Genomic DNA, 19,843 nt, shown 5'->3' with positions numbered 1-19,843 from the left:
AACAGAGGGGACTGGGGGGTAACAAGTAACATCGTTCTTAGCTTGGGTAGTAAGTTCACAGGTGTTTGATTATCGGGCATCGTAACTTACATATAACATCACACACTCGTGTGTGTGTCAAATACCACAGTTTTCCAAATGGTGCCTATGACCCAGTCCTGCACTTGAAAGCACTGAGCTTAGTACAAACAGTCAACACATGTCAAAGGAACCCAAATTTACGGCCTTAGCGAGTTGAAAAGCTTATAAAAAGTTACCATTACATGCGTCTAGCACCTGATTCTGCTACCAGTATCAAAAATATCAGAATTTGGAAACTGGCTTTAAAAGTTCACAGGCCACACGTTAAAATATAATCCCATCAGTGTTTTCCTCAGGCTTAGCCTCACAGCAGCGCTTCTCTAGGATTTTCACACAGCAAATTTCTAAAATGCCAAGTGAAACTGGTGAGAACGGATTGGGAATCAAGGCTCATCCATGAATATTCTTGTCTCTAGTGTCTGTGGTTTCCAGCTACTGTTCTGCATGTATCTTTGTTTAAGGAGAGACGAACTCAACGTTTCCATTACCACTACACTTTCTGTATGAATTATTTTCTACTTAAAAGGTACTTAGAGGGGCGCCTGGGTGGCTCAGTCGGTTAAGCGGCCAACTTCAGCTCAGGTCATGATCTCGCCATCCGTGAGTTCAAGCCCCGCATTGGGCTCTGTGCTGACAGCTCAGAGCCTGGAGCCTCTTCAGATTCTGTGTCTCCCTCTCTCTGACCCTCCCCCATTCATGTTCTGTCTCTGTCTCAAAAATAAATGTTAAAAAAAAAAAATTAAAAAAAAAAAAGGTACTTAGAGGGGCACCTGGGTGGCTCAGTCAGTTCAGCATCTGACTTTGGCTCAGGTCATGATTTCATGGTTCATGGGTTCAAGCCCTGCATTTGGCTCTGTGCTGACAGCTCAGAGCCTGGAGCCTGCTTCAGATTCTGTGTCTCCCTCTCTCTCTCTGCCCCCTGCCCCTGCTCGTGCTCTCTCTCTCTCTCTGAAAAATAAAGATTAAAAAAAAAAAAAAGGTACTTAGAGACCAATGTTTTTGCAAACAACTCTTCATAAAATGACTACCATTCTCACGCTTTAGCTTAATTTCTGCAACATCTATCATAGTGGCCATGAGAAAGGGACCTTGCTGTAACATATATGAAATAGGGATCATTTTCATGGTCTGGAAATCAATGACTGAGCATAAATGGAAAAAAAAAAAAAAAAAGACAAGCAAAGAAGATCAAGTTGTAAAATCAACAGTAACTGGCACATATGTAAAGGCTTTGTTGTCAGCTCCATGAGGGCAGGGGGCTTGTACCTTCACTGCTGGATCCCCAGTACCACCGGGAAATAGCTGATATCTGCTGAATGCATAAAGTAATCCTCTTATTTCAAAGAGTCAGGAATGTCCTCTCATTCCAAACACCAACAATATACCAAGCAAGACACCAACAGAAACCATTTGTCCTCACCATCTTGGGTACTGGAACCTTTCAACATGCAAGTGTGCAATAACTTCACCAGCAACTGCAGGCATCTGTCAGTTTTCAGCAAGGGCATGTAGGCATTTGTGCCCAACTTCATAAGGGATTCCAGAAGAGGATCTAAGAATATCCTTAATACATTCTGTGTTCTCCGCTTTTCACTAGATATTAAAAGACATGCCCAAATCAAGCATTTCAAAACCATGAAGAAATTCGTTTCCATCTATAACTTGCGGAACTGGTTATATAACTAATGGATTCAGTTAGACAGAATTAGTCTTCTAGATGATGCAGACACGTAGCACCTGTTAGGACTGATCTCTCCCTCCGGCCTCTTCGCTGACCTCTCCAGTCTGTGCTTTCTCAGGGAGTACAGCATTGCACTCACAAAGAAAGCACAGGGAAGAATGTTCCACGCTCAACTTTAAGCACAAGTATAAAGGGAATCCTATACCCAATTCATTCGGAAATTAACACGCTGAGACCCTGCTACAATAATTTAAAAACAAATCAAAACAAACATATGCTAGCCAAGGAAATGAGATGTTAACAAAAAATACAAAGAATTAAGGATTTATAAAAAAAACATCATAACCAACTTTAGTACTAAAGCTTTGTCTGGAAAAGAGATTTGATGTTAATCAAATTAACTGCATATCATGCAAATACACGAGCAAGTGGAAGTTGCTTTCTGCAACAATCATAATCTGATGAGAACCGATCTGCGCACATTTTCAAAATATAAATGAGATCGCTTTGTCTTTATTACGTTAATAAAAAGTACACGTTTTACAAACGTGTTGGGTTTGACCAACCCAGTAAATTTCTTTACCCAATCATATGCGAGAATCTTAAAATCTGTTCTAATATTCTTATATAAAACCAGTGATTACTGTATATAGTGTTTCTGACCTTCTCGAACAGCTGAACTTACTAACCTAAAAGCCTAATAAGGCCCATTCATATTAATTTATTGTTAATTTTAGGCATTTCTTTAGTATACTGACAATGCTCTAGTTTCTTCTTTTAATACCCTGTGATCAACTCCATACAAATAATCATGGAAAAGTCTGAACAGGTACCATAAATTTGATTAGCCTTTTTTTTTTTTTTTTTTTTTAGCTTGGAAACACTTACCTGTATTGAGACTTCATTCCTTCCACATCTACAGCCAACAAGACCATCATTGCAACAAGCTTGGCTTCAAACCAGTCAGGCATAAAGCAGTTTTCTCCTGCTTGAATAATAATAGTCAAGGTTTGCAAAGTGTTAACAAAATCCTTCAAAGATGAGGTTTCAAAACAAAACAACCAAATGATTATGTCTTATCAATATCAGATTATAAGAGCTGAGATGAAATGCAGGACAACACCTTACAGTATAGCTCATCGTTATACGTGTTTAAATACAAACAAACAGGGGCACCTGAGTGGCTCAGTGAGCTAAGCATCCCACTTCAGCTCAGGTCATGATCTCACAGTTCGTGTGTTCGAGCCCTGCATCGGGCTCTGTGCTGACAGCTTAGAGCCTAGAGCCTGCTTCAGATTCTGTGTCTCCCTCTCTCTCTCCCTGCCCCTCTCCTGCTCATGCTCTCTCTCTCTCTCTCAAAAATAAACATTAGGGGCGCCTGGGTGGCGCAGTCAGTTAAGCGTCCGACTTCAGCCAGGTCACGATCTCGCGGTCCGTGAGTTCAAGCCCCACGTCAGGCTCTGGGCTGATGGCTCGGAGCCTGGAGCCTGCTTCAGATTCTGTGTCTCCCTCTCTCTCTGCCCCTCCCCCGTTCATGCTCTGTCTCTCTCTGTCCCAAAAATAAATAAAAACGTTGAAAAAAAATTAAAAAAAAAATAAACATTAAAAAATAAATAAAACAAAACCAATGCCTTCTGCAGGACACAGAAAAAGGAGCTGACCTAGGTGCTGAAGACACAATGGCTCCTGTGCTAACGGAATTTACGTTGCAGTAGAGGAGAAAAACATTCGTCAAAGAACAATGAAATGTAAAATGACAACTATAGTGACTGGTATAAAATGTCACGAGGGAAGTGCACACTAGGAGGCTATGCTCTCCTCTTTCTGGGCAGTAAAGAGAAAGTGCCCTGAAGAACGAGTAGGCTGAGCACAAAGGCTGGGAAAGAGTACAGTAGTTGAAGGGATGCAAGGCCTTCCCAAGTTAGGAAGAGCACATCAAGGGTCCTCTGAAGCAAGCCGTGCTCCAGGAGATAGAGGGGCGCCCATGTAGCAGGGACTCACAAGTGCGAGGAGTGCCAAAGATGAGGTTGCAGAAATAGCCAGGGAAGAGACCAGAAGACTGAGCAGGCCATGCAAAGAATTCCTGTCTTGACCCTAAAGGCAAGGGAAGCCACTGGAGGTTAAAGTGAAGGCATATAAAACAAAGGGAGGAAACATCTGTAGATCCAAATTAGTAGTTTGAACAGATTTCTCCAGGCACAATGTGGGAGACAGACTGTAGGGGAAGCAAGAGGAGATTCAAGTGGATGGGTTAAGAGACAATTCTAGTATTTCAGTTGAGAGAAGAAAATTCCCTAAAATGCAACCAGGAGGAGGATGGAATAGGTATGGACACAAAGGTTCTGGAGCTTCAGACGTGCGTCTGAACCCGAGTCCTGTGCTCGTTAGCTGTGGGACCCTGGAATAACTAACTGCTCATCCTCTCAGAAAACTTAGGTCTATGCTGAAACTAACCTAACACTGTGTGTCAACTACACTTAAAAAAAAAAAAAAGTTTAGATCACTTTCTATGAAATCAAGCTAACAAATAAGACTTTCCTTGGGTTTATTATAAAAATACATGCAAAGTTTCTAGAATAAGTTTTGGAAGAGAGAACATGGTTAACAGATAAAATGAGTATTTCCCATCTCTGAAAGCCAGTTAAATTAAAATAAGGCATGAAGAGAAGATTTCTTCTTTATTCGTGGTGTATTACTATAATGAGGTCACACTTTTCACCTCAATTCCCAAGAAAATTTTCGGCCAGAGATCTAGTTTTCCAGCCCAGGAGTTTAAATACTTAAACCATTTTCTTAAACACTCTAATATATTTTGGGGATAATTTATTTTGATGCAAATTTATTGGAATAGTACAGAAGATGGACAACGGTAAAAACATGCTTGCATGTAGGAGAACTCAGTTAAAAAACACAACAAAAGGAAAAACTTTGTTAGATATTTTAAAAAATCTTATAAATGGCACTTAGTTGCCGTCAATAAAAAATCTGGTCATATTTATTAAAAAAAATCCCAATGTTGGTGCTATCTAGAAAAATCAAGTAAGCCACATTTATCAGTGTAAAGATGAGTTATTCAAACTTATTCTCTGCAACATTTTTTCTCATTAATGCTTTACATCCCACATTTACACTGAAAATTCATTTATAAACACAGACTAAAATGAAATCAAATGCCAATATGCTCTTCAGTTCCCTCTATGCTTTTTTTTTTTTTAGTTCCCTCCATTTTGAAGAGCATTTATATAATCAGATACCCTTGACCTCACAGGAGGTGGAAGGGGTGGGGGTGCTATTTAAGAAGGAAACCTTTCCAAATCCAAATCGCAGTGGCCCTTAAGCATCTTCTCCACTTACACAGCATGTGAGCAGGAAGCCTTTGGATGTAAATACTACACGTTTTGGTATGAACAGCACATGCTGGGTCCTCAAAGTGGCTACCCTGACAGTTCTCACTTCCTCCGGCAAAATACCAAGAGCACAGTTCTAGAAGCACAGATCCTGTCTGAAATCTTGAGCAATTTTTCACCTTGGATATGGAAAGGGAAGGTTGTAAATGAGAAGTTTAGTGGATATTTAATGCCTTCTGCTGTCAAGGAACGCCACAGTACGAGGCCAGTAATAACTGGGCGCCTTACTCCTCCAGAGGAAGGCACACCTTTGCAGGGAATTTTGCGGCAGGTTGCTTCCTGAGTACTTTGTCACCATACTAAGCAAATCCATACTTCAGTGCAGTGGGTCTCAAACTTCAAAATAACTGGAGACTTTATTAATACAGAGGGTGAGCTCCTACCCAGAGGTTGGTTCAACAGGTTTGGGATAGAGCTGGAGAATTTGTATTTCGAAACAGTTTCCAGGTGATGTTGGCATGGCTGATCTGGAAACCGTACTCTGCAAACAACTAGCAGAGAATTCCTATTTATGTTCTGTTTTCTCTCCCTGGAGGTAGAAAAGTGGAGGCAACGGTGGTTTTAAGGAAACAAAAGAATCGCTGGCTATTATTAATCACCTTAATGCAACTTAGCCCTGAATCACCAGTCAAACCTTGCCACCGTGAATTTTAAAAACAGAGTGCAATTCTAGAAAATGCAAACTAATCCAATGTCTTGAGAGCACATCAGGGCTCGTCTGTGCTTGGAGGAGAAAGAGGTAGAAGCAGGAGGTAAGAATTATAAAGGGGTGCGAAAACACTTTTGAGCCTGACAGTTATGTTCGTCACACCTTGCTATGCTGGTGGTTTCATATATACATAGGTCAAAACCCATCACACCGTACAGCTTACGTATGAGCAGTTTAACATACATCAATTATACCTCAAAGCTGTTTTTATCATTTGTTGTACAACTGCAATATACTACTTTGGGGTTATTCCATAGTTCTACATTTCTTAGTTACATTTCAAGTAGGCACATTAACCTCAAAATCTTCACCTATCAAATATCCTTTCTGAGGACCGCTTGATTTCAGTATAAATTTCTTCAAATGTATTTCACATTCTGGTTAATCTTAGCACATCCAAGTTCTGACAAGCCTTTGGTGTTATTTCCAAACTGTTGCACTTTCTGTAATTTCTGAAAGTTCTTTAACATTTTTGTTTGTTTGTAGGTGATGCTGGTTCTGTGTGGTTTTTGTTGTTGCTCTGTCCTATTGTCTTAGGTATCGTGTGAACAACACAGCGTGTGTGTGTGTGTGTGTGTGTGTGTGTGTGTGTACCTCATATCCATCCTTACCTCTTACCATTCTTTCTTGAGCTCCGTGTCATAAATACACTGATGAAAGATACACAGATATACAAATACACAGATGGATAGTTGCCTGCCTACTTTCTGCTCCCCGGACGCAAGTTCATCCAAGCCTTGTGGGATGCTCCTTCCCTCTTTTCACCTTAATTTCTATTCACACGTCAGACGTCACCCACCTGGTGACGTCCCGCTACCTCTGCTGGTCTACCTGTTCTAAGCAGACAACTGCTCGTACAGGCTCCCCATCCCAGTGCTTATGGCTTTCAAGGCACTGTGCTAGGATTATCTGCTCACTTATCAACTTCCTTGCTAGATGATGCTCCTTCTGAGGGCAAGGGATACAGCTTTTATCTCTGTAATTCCGATGCCTGGCACTTAGAAAACACATGATATGTGCTTGCTGAATCAATAGTATGAAAGCTACCTGTACTAACTATATACCAAAAGCCAAAGAAAAAGCTACTTTAGATGTAGAACCTGACTGAAAATAGTGTTTTGGCCAATGAGTCTTTATATAAAAACGAATGTGAATATTATATGTATCTTACGTTCAGAAACTCAAGATAAATATCGTTTGCTTTGGAATTTATTCATTTGGTCTCAGAATTGCCCAATAGCTGTCAATTAAACTTCATAAAGGCACTTAGCCAAGGGCATTAAAAATCAAACAAACAAAAATATTAAACACAAATGCTTCCTTTGTACTTGAAATCAAGTTTTAATTTTTTTAAAAACTTAAAATACCATGTTATATATTAAATAGTATATTTTAAGTTCTAGAAATATTAAAGAAATTCTAAAAATATCGTTTCATCCGATTTTGAGTATCTAATCAGATCTGACACTGTTATATACTCTAAATTATAAAACAAGTTCTATAGATATTTCAGGGAGCTTAACGTGTGTTTACTCTAGTAGGAACTAAAATTTATTTACCTTTGTAGGCCTAACAAAAGAATCCTCCAAGTAACAGCACAGAATTATTAGACATAGAATAAAATACAAAAGAGAAATATTCTACGAAGGAAGAAGAGATGAACTCACATATTTTGGAAGGATACTTATCTGATCGTTTAAAACCTATTCCATGATCAGAGAAATCAGTACATGAACACAACTTAGTCTGAGACAACGCTAGGAAATTTAAGACACGTTAAATTCAAGGATGTAATTTACCCAAATTATCCCTAACGACTTTAATGAAGAAGCATTAGAAATGTAAGAAGAATCCTAATGAGACTGCTAATAGTTCTTCCCTTATGTAGTCTTACACATTTCCCCAAAGAAGTTGGAAAATTGATATTGGCTAAGTATCTGGTAAAAAGAAAAAAACTAACAAAACCACCCTTTCAAACATAACTTTTCTCTGAAACTACTTTTCAGAATCAGTTCATATTACATGTGATGTTTTGAAAACAAACACATAAAAGCTACCCATATTTATCTACAAATATTTCCACTTACAGAGGCTCTAAAAACACATAGGCGGTATGGAGCCTGTGAAGATTCAGTAATTATAGAATAAATTTGTGCCCAATTCCTACTTTGGCAACCTACTAGTTTCTTAAAATATACAAAAATAGTTTGAAAACCTCAAGTCCTAGAACAGATAAAATAGGAAACGTATTTTTACATTCCATTATTCACATCTGGCTGAAAATAGGAGTTGGATACCAGTAAATCACGCATTTCTTTGTTAAGCGTGTATCTTGATCTGAGAAACTAGTTAAAAGTCCTTTGAAGACAATTTGGTGATACCAATCCATATAAATGATTTCAGACTTACTTTCCAAAGCAGGTGACTTCATATACTCTTGAACTAGGTTCTTCACGTAAGCATTTAGAGAGGACGTCTCAGGAAGTCCAACGCAACTACAATCTGAGGCTCTCCTAAAACAGTTTTCATTAACACGCAACCAATCACAGAGCTAGGAAGAAAAAATAGTTATTATTTTATTTTAAAAACCTACCTGAACAAAGGGTTTCTAATTGCCCTAAGCCAATTTTCTTTCTTCCACAATAAACTGAATTTAAATAACTGAACACAACAAAGTAATAAAATATTTAGTCATGATATTATACTGCAGATAATAGTGCAGATAGATAATAGTGCAGATAGAAAAAAAATGTGTATGTATATATATGTAGGTATCTGTGTATATACACATGTGGGTGTTTCAACCTCCCTCAGAGAGTGCGTAAACTTCATTAACAGGCAAGAATTTTTAAAGAACGGCGGCACCTGGGTGGCTCGGTGCGTTAAGCGTGCAACTCTTGATCTTGGCTTGGGTCATGATCTCACGGCTTGTAAGCTCGAGCCTCGCATAGGGCTCTACACTGACACCATGGAGCCTACTTGGGATACATTCTCATTTTCTCTCTCTCTCTCTCTCTCTCCCTCTGCCCCTCCCACGCTCACAGGCCAACAGGCGTGCCCACACTCTCTCCCAAAACAAACAAACTTAAAAAAAATTTTTTTTAAGTACCTAATATATAGTACACATTTTGATAGGGTCTTCTAAAGAACATCTCTGTGAAAAGTGACACATTACGTAAAACAAATTACAACCTTAAAATTCATTCCAACTTCACATACAAAAATAAAGATATGTTTGAGAGAATGCAGAATGTATTAAGTTGTAATTAAAGTTCCCACCTTCCTGACAAGGCTACTTTCTATCATACGTACCTTTTGAAATGTATGAATTAAAAAGAGAAATACTAGTCCTTTCCCATTACATCTTTTGGAAGATGTACAAAACTACAAGTCACAGAATTCAACTTTGATCACGCATAATTGTGAATTCTGTTTTGAAATCTAATTATGTTCTAGGTTTTCCTTTTACAGCACATCTCTTACTGTACACATTCAACATACGAATTTTTTTTTTAATTTTTTTTTAACGTTTATTTATTTTTGAGACAGAGAGAGACAGAGCATGAACAGGGGAGGGGCAGAGAGAGAGGGAGACACAGAATCTGAAACGGGCTCCAGGCTCTGAGCTGTCAGCACAGAGCCCGAGGCGGGACTCAAACTCAGGGACCGTGAGATCGTGACCTGAGCCGAAGTCGGACGCTTAACCGACTGAGCCAACCAGGTGCCCCACAACATACGAATTTAAATACGACGTCAATCATTATGAAATAAGTCTTTCTAAAAAATAAGAATTTTCTCGGTATTAAGGTCATCCAAAATTACATGCAAGGAGACCGTGATGCATCACCTGACCAAAGACAAACTTCATGAATGAATGAATCAGTCAAGACTAAAACCACCGTCCCATAGGTGCCAATGAATGAGCAGTTCAGAAACACCAATGTGCAGGTCTTTATTATCAAGTCAGAGAACTGTAAAATCTCACAGGGAGGCCAGCGAAGATACTGATCTCTCAACAGAATATACTTTTTCTTTATATTCCTCTCACACTGGTCAGGCTACGTTTCTTAATTACTGCTGTCAAACGTGTGAGGTTTTCCAAATCTTGCATTTCCCACAAGCGGCATCCTACTATGACAAAATAACCGACAGACAAGTAAACTCAAATTCATGTCTGCTTCTTCCTTCCATCAAATCTGTCACAAGACTCAGAATGTTGTCTTCTTCAAAGAGTTTTCATGTCAGAATCGTGATTTAAAATGGCATCTACCTAGCAGTCTCTGGGAGACAGGTTCCCTTGATTTTCCATTAAAATACAAGCCTCAAACGTTTATTTGGATACTGTCAAGGAAACGAGAAGATGCCACAGACTGGGAGGAAACTATTTGCAAGAGACACATTTCTGGTAAAGGATTGGTATCCAAAATATACAAAGAACTTACCGTTACGAAAACAAATAACCCGATTTTTACAAATAGGCAGAGATCTGAACAAACGCCTCATCAAAGAAGATACACAAAGAGCAAACAGCATATGAAAAGACGTTCAGCATCACATCACTAGAGAACTGCAAATTAAAAAACAAGATACCGCCACACGCCTCACAGAATGGCTAACGTTCAAACCACTGACAACACCAAACACCGATAAGGATGTGGGGCAACAGAAGTCTCCTTCGCCACTCGTGGGAATGCAAAATGGTACAGCCACTTTGGAAGACAATTTGGGCTCTCCTTAAAAAACTGAACATTCTCTTAACATAATCCACAGCAACTGTGCCTTTTGGTATGCACTCAAATGAGTTAAAACGTTATGTCCATGTAAAAACCTGTATGTTAATGTTTAGAGCAGCTTTATTCATAATTGCCAGAATTTAAAAACAACCGAGGTGTCTTTCAGGAGGTGAATGAATGAATGAGCAGTGGTATATCAGACAATGGAATGTTATTCAGTGATAGGAAGATGTGAGCTATCAAGCCATGAAAAGACATGCATATTTCTTAGTGAAAGACGCTAATCGGAAAAGGCTTCACAGCATAGGATTCCAGTTAGAGGACATTCCGGAAAAGGCAGAACGATGGATGCAGAGAAAGTATCAGTGGTTGCCCAGGGTTTGGGGCTGGGGGAGAGAAGAAAGGGACAAGGAGGTGGAGCACAGGGGATTTTTAGGGCAGTGAGACTCATCGGTGTGATAGGGTAATGGTATTCGTGTCATTACACACTTACCAAAGTCCATGAAATATACAAAACAAAGAGTGAACCCCAATGTAAACTATGGACATTAGTTAATAATCATGTATCAATACTGGCTCATCAATCATAACAAATATATCCCATTAACGCAAGATGTTAATAATAAAGAGGGAGGAGGAGGGGACTGGTGAGGAGGTGTGGGGACCTCTCTGCACCTTCTGTTCAGTTTCTCTGTGAACCTAATACTGCCCTTGAATTTTAAAAATTACTTAGGTTGAGCTATAGGGAAATGCCATTTCCACAGGTTAAAACTGACCAAATATCAATGATTTTACATGATTCAACATAATAGAGATTGTTACCGCAATGAGGACACTACTCCATATGCACTATAGCCAGAACTAAGCTAAGGTACATATATACATATTTGCTTCTATTTTTAAACAGAAAGAATTAAAGTCTGGGTTCAGATAAACCACCAGCCTGTAAGCTTTGTGAGGACAGCAGCCATGTTTATCTTGCTGACCACGAATTCCCAAAACTTAGCACGGAGTCCAGTGTGTGCAAAGTGTGCACACGAGAGTCTTCAGCAAACCAAGACATTAAGGGATAAGCAAACAGACCAAAAGAAAGTTAAAAAGAAGGAAAAAGATGAAGACATAGGAATGACTCAGAGAATGGAGAAAATAAGTGGAACTAATTAAGAAATCTAAGGGGGGCTCCTTGCTGACAAATAAAACAAGCATCCGGCTGGTCAGAGGGGAAAGGACAAAAATGGCAGAGTGTGTCAGACTTAGTGTGGATCAAGCATAGTCTGAAGCATTTTCACACGTATTTTCTCACTGAAACCTTACCATTAATACCGTGTCCCAAGATAAATTTCAGATGGATCCACCACAATTTACAAACTGTACACATCAATGCCATGAAGGGACCTCATTTGAATACTTGAACAAAGCTGAATATTTGAACAAACAAAAAGCAAAGTACAAACACACTTACTGAGCATCTGGAGAAATTTAAACACTGAATATTTGAAATCAAGAAATTATCATGAACATTTTTAGGTATGATAAGAGTCTATTTCAGCCCTTTTTAAAAAAATGTTTTTAATGATTTATTCATTTTTTGAGAGAAAGAGAGAGAGAGAAACAGGGTGTGAGTCAAGTAGGGACAGAGAGAGAGGGAAACACAGAATCCAAACCAGGATCCAGGTTCTGAGCTGTCAGCACAGAGCCTGACACGGGGCTCGAACCCATGAACCACGACATCATGACCTGAGCCAAAGTCGGACGCTTAACCGACTGAGCCATCGAGGTGCCCCTATTTAGCCCCTTTTAAAGTCTTTATCTTTTAGCAGCACATACTTCTAGATGAAATGATAAGATCTGACACAGAAGTCCAACAAAAAGAACTGATTCAATAAATTCTAAAAGATTTAATCACCTGAAATTTTAAATATCACATGGTGGAAGATTATTTAGCAACATGTTAAAATGCTCAAATGTACGTGAAGATGAAAAATAAAATTCGGAACAGCATAATTGTAACTTTGTTTAGAAAATCACACATATTAATATTTATTTTATCTTATTTTATTTTATCTTATTTTATTTTTAAGTAGGCTCCATGCCCAGCATGGGACCCAGCGCGAGGGCTTGAACTCACAACACTGGGATCAAGACGGACGCTTAACCGACTGAACCACCCAGGCGCCCCTACTATGTTATTATATGTATATGAGGTGAGAAAGCAAGACTGAGAATACATATACTGAAAACATTAATAATTAAGGCAAAAATTATGGATTTAATTTGGTTGCAGGCATTACAGGTTATTTTTATTTTCTTTATATGCTTCTGTATTTTTCAGATTCCACCTAATGAGATGCAGTGTGATCAAGAAAATATGATGAAATTCTAATTTTTAAAGGCCCCGATTTTCTCCTCCTTCTTCATTCCAGTACCCTACTCTATGCCCTCATGATTTCACACCTAAATTATTTTAACATGGTTCAAGTTGATTTCTCTTGTTTCTGCACGTACATAGACAAACTTGCTTTCTAAAATAAATTAATCACATCCCTGCCCTCAGTAATCTCAGTAATCAGTAATTGGGAGAAATATAAATCTTTTTTTAAAAAGCTTCCTGTCCTCAAAAACTGTAAAACTGTATAAGATTAGAATTCAACCAGCTAGACCCATCATATGAGCTGACGTGAGTAGTGTGGATGGAGTCCCATGGTTTCAGACAAAACAAAGAGGAGGAAGCAGACCAATGAAGACCGCACGGACAAAAGGAGCACCGTGAGGCCACAGTGGCACCCCGAGGCTGCCAAGGCTGTCGCGGGTGAGGCAGTACTAGTTAAGGGTCTCCACAAGAGCAAGGGTGGCAGAAAAGGAAAGGCACTGAGGATTTCATGGTGGGTTCGATGTATAGTCAGGAAGAATCAGGAATTACCAAAATGCGAGACTTGGGCAAATGGGTAGATGGAACTGCCATTAACGAACAGAACAAAAAGCAAAAGAGGAGGTCTGTGTTCCTGTTTTTGAGTTATCGTGACTCCTAATACATCTCATCCGGACTCAAGATCTGCCCACGAGCCCTACCTTCTCTTCTAAGTAAGTCTGTCTCTATCCCCAACATTCTCCTGTCTCCCCATAAGAATCCTAGCTGCACTGTTAGGTCCATTCAAAGCAAATATCCAATATTTTAAAAGCTCTGTTGGTAGGGGCGCCTGGGTGGCTCAGTCAATTAAGCAACCGACTTCAGCTCAGGTCATGATCTCACAGTCCGTGGGTTCGGGCCCCGCGTCAGGCTCTGTGCTGATAGCTCAGAGCCTGGAACCTGCTTCAGATTCTGTGTCTTCCTCTCTCTCTACCCTGCCCCACTCGGACTCTCTCTCTCTCAAAAAAAACGTTAAAAAAAAGAAAAAGAAAACCTCTATTGGTAGATAACAAAGCCATCACTGTATGTTACATAAGAGACTAGTGAATTAGAATAAAATTTTTATAACATTTCAAAGACCTTATCATTAAATTATTTTCAATCTCACCTCTGTCCACAATGAGGTTCCTCGTCCTAAGGACTCCTCTTGTCTCAGACACATGAGAAAAGTTGAAATATCAGAGAGTGACACCTTCTCCTGTAAGATGGCGGGGGGGTCGGGGAGAAGGTGTCAGGGCAGTTAAAAAAAAAATCACTCATTTAAAAATTTTTAAGCAAATAAAATGAAATCACTGTAAAAGCAAAGCATACTATTTAAAGTAGACTATTACTAGCTAAATCAAAAGAAAGCTATTTTTTTAAAAAGAAAATACTCAACCTTAGAAATGAAGATACTGACTACAAACGTTACATCATTATATAAAGTCAATGATTATTTTATACACCTATTTTCCTTACAGTCAAGGCTACTACCTTAAAGACAAGATGGTCACAGTCTAAAAGCAAAACAAAAACATTCTCTAAGAAATTACTTAAGTCGAAAAGTGATGCTTCCTTTTCTAAGCCCTGCTTTATGAAATGACACCCTGCCTCATGAAAACCACCTAAGTCTTTTCATTCTCTTAAGACTGTACATCTTGAATTAAGATACCTTGCTCTAGGCCAGGAGTCAGCAAAACCACTCGCAGCCGTTTTGTAAATAAAGTTTTAGTGGTACAGAGTCCCTTTATTTATAAACTGTCTATGGCTGCTTTTAAGTTGTAACAGATACACACAGAACCTTAAAAAATGGGACTTTTTCTGGCCCTTCACGGGAAAAGTTTGCTAACCCCTATTTTTAGCAATCGTAGTGGTGTGGCTCTGTAAAAAACAAAGATACCCTACATTCCTTGAAGGTGGATTTACAGGAAGATGTGAAGAGGAAACCCCTCTCCCCCCAGTGTAATCACCCAAAACAGGTTTAATCCCTCCAGCAACAAGCTGTAACAACATGCGAAGTGTTGTCTACCAGGGAAGAGACTTATGGACCCGGGTTTTTACTGGGAGCTGATCACACAGCCATCTCTCCAGAGCACCTACCAAAGTCCCAGACTCCGAGAAGGAGGAGGTGTTCAGTATAGACGACTGTGTGTGTAAACACCTGAGGCACAGTACATCGCTCTTACCAGTGAGGATAGGGGGAAACCTGAAATCCAAGTTCCCAGCCACGAGCAAGGGCCAGGCTGACCTTATGAGCAGGGCTTTCTAATGACAGCACCACAGGCCTATGTTGACACTTTTCTGCACACCTGCTCATGGAGAAAGACTTGTAAATTGAAGTATCATGAGTAAAGAAGACAAACTTACCACGTCTACCAAATTCATGGCTGTCTGAAGAAGGTAGCACTGAGCCGCCCCTCTCAATAGAATCTGATGGGTGATCATAGTACACTGAAGAACATCCCTGACGTCAAAAAACAAAAACAATGCATTTCCATGTTCTCAAAGACAATTCTGATAACTCGTAAATACTGACAAGCTGATTTCTAGTATCTACGATTCCCATGGCAGAAAGTCACTGTCAGTGCAACTTCAAGGCTATTATTTTCCATGAGGTCTCTACTAGAACTCAATTTACTATGAAACATACCTCTTTCAAAGACTATAAATGACACTTTTCAAATAAGGAGTTTACGGTTTTTGAAATACTTTACAATCAATATTGCCGTCTGGTATTTTAGTTCTAGTTTCCTACATTATCAATGTAATTTAAGAGAACCTTACTGGCCTTGTTTCAAAATCATCAAAATCCAATAGCATGTATCATGGCACAAACTTACATCAGTAATTCATAAAAACAAAGTAAGCTCAACCACATACACAGATTTTTTTTTTTACTACTTAATATAAAAATTAAGGGCTCAGAAGTCCCAAGGCCAGTATTAACCAAAACCACTCACGATAGATGAAAGCAGAGGGGAAAACGAAATTTACTGACGGAAAGTTATGGCAGATAACCACGTGTGAACACACAAACGTATGTGAGCAGGAAGTAAATTACCTGAGAGCAAGAAGAGCTTCGATACCCAGGGCCTTACATCGTGGGACGTTTGCCAAAGCCTTTGACAGAAACAAAATGGGAATGGCACACCAATGTCTACTTGACATCTTCTGAATACACTTTAATAGGAAACTGCCTGAAAGAAAAAGTTGTAAAATATTACCGTTGCCAATAAGCACCTGGAAAGTTTCTCAACGTCAGCAGTCATTAGGTATGAAAATGCACATCAAAAACCATGAGACAGAACTTCACACCCACGAGGAGGGCTACAATCAAAAGGATAAACAGTAACAAGTGCTGACACAGACACAGGGAAATCGGAACCCTCCCACACTGCTGGTGGGAGTGCACAACGGTGCAGCCAGTATGGAAAAGTTGGGTAGCTCTTCCATGAGTTAAACGGAGAATTACCAGAGGAGCCAACAATTCCTCTCCTGGGCATATACGCAAAAGAACTGAAGGCATACGTTCATACAAGAATGTGTATGTGAATATGCACAGGAGAGTTATTCATAATATTCAAAAGTGGAACCAGGGCACCCGGGTGGCTTAGTTCGTTAAGCATCTGACTCTTGATCTCGGCTCAGGTCATGATCTCAGGGTTCATGAGTTCGATACTGAGTGGGGCCTCTGTGCTGACAGCGTGGAGCCTGCCTGGGATTCTCTTTCTCCCTCTCTCTGTGCCCCTGCCCTGCTTGTGCTCACTCACCTTCTCAAAAATAAATAAGTAAACTTAAAAAACAAAAGTGGAACCAATCCAGATGTCTACCAACTGATAAAAGGATAAATAAAATGTGAGATATCTATACAGTACAGTATTATTCAGTCACAAAAAAGAATGAAATATTGATACATGGGTCATTATTGGATGACCCATCATGGATTAATCTAAAAACATTATGCTAAATGAAAGAAGCCAGACATAAAATAAAAGGCCACATACTGTATGATTCCATGTATATGAAATGTCTAGAGTCGGCAAACCTGTAGAGAAAGGAGATTAGTGGCTGACAGGAACTGAAAGGAGATTAGTGGAAACTGATTGATGATGGGCATAGAGTTTCTTTCGGGGGATGATGAAAATATTCTGGAATTAGAAGTAATGATTGTACAACTTTGTGAATGTAATAAAAAACAAATGAATTGAACACTTTAAAAGGGTTTTATGGTATGTGAATTTTAGCTCAACAAACCTGTTGGAAAAAATCAATGTCATTTCAAATTGCATTCCTATAAGTATTCTACTCTATTGTAAAGATTCTGATAACCATGCAGCTATAGTAAAAAAAAAAAAAAAAAAAAAAAAAAGCTTAAGGTAAAATATCAACTTTTTACTGTTAAAAGCCATTCTTCTCTTGGAGATATTAAAGAAAAACAGGGTAAGAATGGGTCTAATCAGGGCGCCTGGGTGGCTCAGTCAGTTAAGCATCTGACTTCGGCTCAGGTCATCATCCCAGTTTGTGGGTTCGAGCCCCACATCAGGCTCTGTGCTGACAGCTCAAGGTCTGGAGCCTGCTTTGGATTCTGTGTCTCCCTCTCTCTCTGCCCCTCCTCTGCTCACAGTCTGCCTCTTAAAAACAAATAAACATTAGAAAAAAATTTAAAAAAAAAGACATTTCATAGCTTTCAAAAAAAAAAAAAGAATGGATCTAATCACTGTTTATTTTTCTATTTTGAGATACAAACATCAGGTGCTCTGTCCTGCCTTCTCTGCTAATATGTGATTTCTTAAAGGACCCTTAAGTCATGCAATTAGCGTAAATGTTTCCTCTGATCATCCCTACAGAATGACTTAAGAAATCCTTGGAAGCTGCTGAAAGGAACTTGTGTTTCATGTTTTACTTATAAAATAATACTTTATACTACTTATTTATAAAATATCATGCATTTTGTATTTTCCAAAGTATCTAGCACAAAACTAGATACATTTAAGATACTCACTGGAAATTGTTGACTAAAAAACTACCAAGTAAAACCTGAGTAAACACTTTACTTGCCCTCTTGTGGGACTAATTAAGTTCCCCCTTTTGCCTAACACCTCACTCACAGCACAGAAGACGGCGATGGCCACGCTTCCATTTCACATTCATTCGACATGCTTACAGGTATCCTCTGCATGCTGGCTATGGCCACAGACAGCAGGCACTGAAACCCCGGGGGCGCTGACCCCCACCCCCTCCCTCGCTCGGCGCTGATCTGGGATGTGCCAATGTGGTCGGCACAGTAATCTCCGTATGGCTGACTTCGGGCAAACTACAGAGCGTCTGAGAGTTACCTTCTCCAGGAGCGGATTTTTTACAAAAGCAATCAAAGTAATCAATTTTCCATAAATCTGAAGTTGAGATATACAGATCATCTTTTCCCTTTTCTCCTGACTTTTAAGTAGATATTACCATCGGTCACTTGTTTCGCTATACTTGCAGATGAAATACAAAAGGAAACATGCATATATTTCATACCCAGGTTCACTTTACAAGCCACAAAGCCACAAGTGAAAAGGACCCAGGAAGTAGAGTTAAGTCTTTCTGCTCAGCAAACAAAAGAACACTGGTTTTGTTCTTTTGCTTATCAACTTAACTCCTCAGAAAGGAAAATAAACCCCCAATGTGAACGGGTATTTCTAAGATATAAGGTCTTACATAAAACAACTGTATGTTTCTGTGACCTTTTAAGTTCATATCTATAGACGGGCAGTTTTGCCACAATGGATATTCTGTTTACAACTTTTTCCTAAACCCAGGCTTCACTTTCTTCAAACAATTTTACTATTTACAATTTACTATTCGTTTTTAGAAAACGAATAGAGAAAACTAGAAAAGACAGCCAACTGCAGCACCCATTCTAAAATTACTTCTATGTTGGGGCGCCTGGGGTGGCTCAGTCGGTTAAGCGTCCAACTTTGGCTCAGTTCATGATCTCACAGGTTCATAGGTTTGGGACCTGTGTCGAGTTCTGTGCTGACAGCCTGGAGCCTGCTTCGGATTGTTTCCCCCTCTGTCTGCCCCTCCCCCACTCGTGCTTGCTCTCTCTCCCTCTCTCAAATATAAACAAAAAAAATTTTTTTAATTACTTCCACTTTACTCATGCCAATACTAGTAATTACGTATTATATATAAAGGCAAAAGTGTGCACTCAATTACAATAAACACCTGTATAATTCTGACAAAATAGGTAAATTCCAAAACAAGGAAATTACTTTGATAATATTGATTATAATAGTTATAGGATAGTGCTTATCACCAATATACTAAAAAATCTGTTTAAGTCTTAAAGCTAATAAATTAAAAAACTCTTTGCCAACACATACTCTTTATTTCTTCTGGAAGAAGAGAAATATAAGTGACTAAAAACTTCTGTAATTTCAGTCCCAATGGAGAACCACTTCCTATCAGCTGGCCTGGGGACCTATAGACAAATGAGGGAAAGAAACAAATATTTAAAATTTACAAATAAGGATACTGAAACTAGATGAACTATGGCTCAAAAGTCTTTCAACAACAAACATCTTTTTCTGAACCTGTATTTTATTTTTCAGTGAAATTTTGAAGCTCCTTCTGATTACAGAAACATCAAGGTCTTCTAGGAAAACGGACATGGGTTAATAACGTAACATACTAAGTAGCCGCAAATTTCCTTTTTGCGATAATTTCCCTGACACGCATATAGGACTCTTGCTAAACAGCGTCAGTTTTTAAAAAGTCTAAAAATGATCATTTTCAATTATACTTCATTGTTTCCAACGTATAATCCAATGATTTCAAATCTTTAAGTATTAAATAAAAGAA

The 19,843-nt window shown here is 39.0% G+C and overlaps 1 protein-coding gene across 8 annotated transcripts in view; it reads right to left on the bottom strand.

Moving 5' to 3' along the window:
• Positions 1-19,843, bottom strand: part of TARBP1 (TAR (HIV-1) RNA binding protein 1) — an 88,809-nt gene that overhangs the window by 56,047 nt on the left and 12,919 nt on the right. For 6 of the 8 annotated variants that reach the window (XM_045039926.1, XM_045039928.1, XM_023240395.2 and 3 more), the window contains exons 6-12: positions 19,366-19,463; positions 16,059-16,194; positions 15,365-15,461; positions 14,127-14,216; positions 8,288-8,429; positions 2,651-2,750; positions 1,502-1,674 (exon numbers count right to left, since the gene is read on the bottom strand). In XM_045039926.1, the coding sequence (XP_044895861.1) occupies positions 1,502-1,674; positions 2,651-2,750; positions 8,288-8,429; positions 14,127-14,216; positions 15,365-15,461; positions 16,059-16,194; positions 19,366-19,463 (836 nt within the window). The remainder of the gene's footprint in view (positions 1-1,501; positions 1,675-2,650; positions 2,751-8,287; positions 8,430-14,126; positions 14,217-15,364; positions 15,462-16,058; positions 16,195-19,365; positions 19,464-19,843) is intronic. The other 2 variants (XM_045039927.1, XM_045039929.1) reach the window with 2 other exon arrangements.

Source organism: Felis catus, chromosome D2, assembly GCF_018350175.1.
Source record: "Felis catus isolate Fca126 chromosome D2, F.catus_Fca126_mat1.0, whole genome shotgun sequence".
NCBI classification, from domain to species: domain Eukaryota; kingdom Metazoa; phylum Chordata; class Mammalia; order Carnivora; family Felidae; genus Felis; species Felis catus.
Note: the sequence above shows the minus strand (reverse complement) of the source record. Positions and strands in the feature narration are given on the sequence as shown.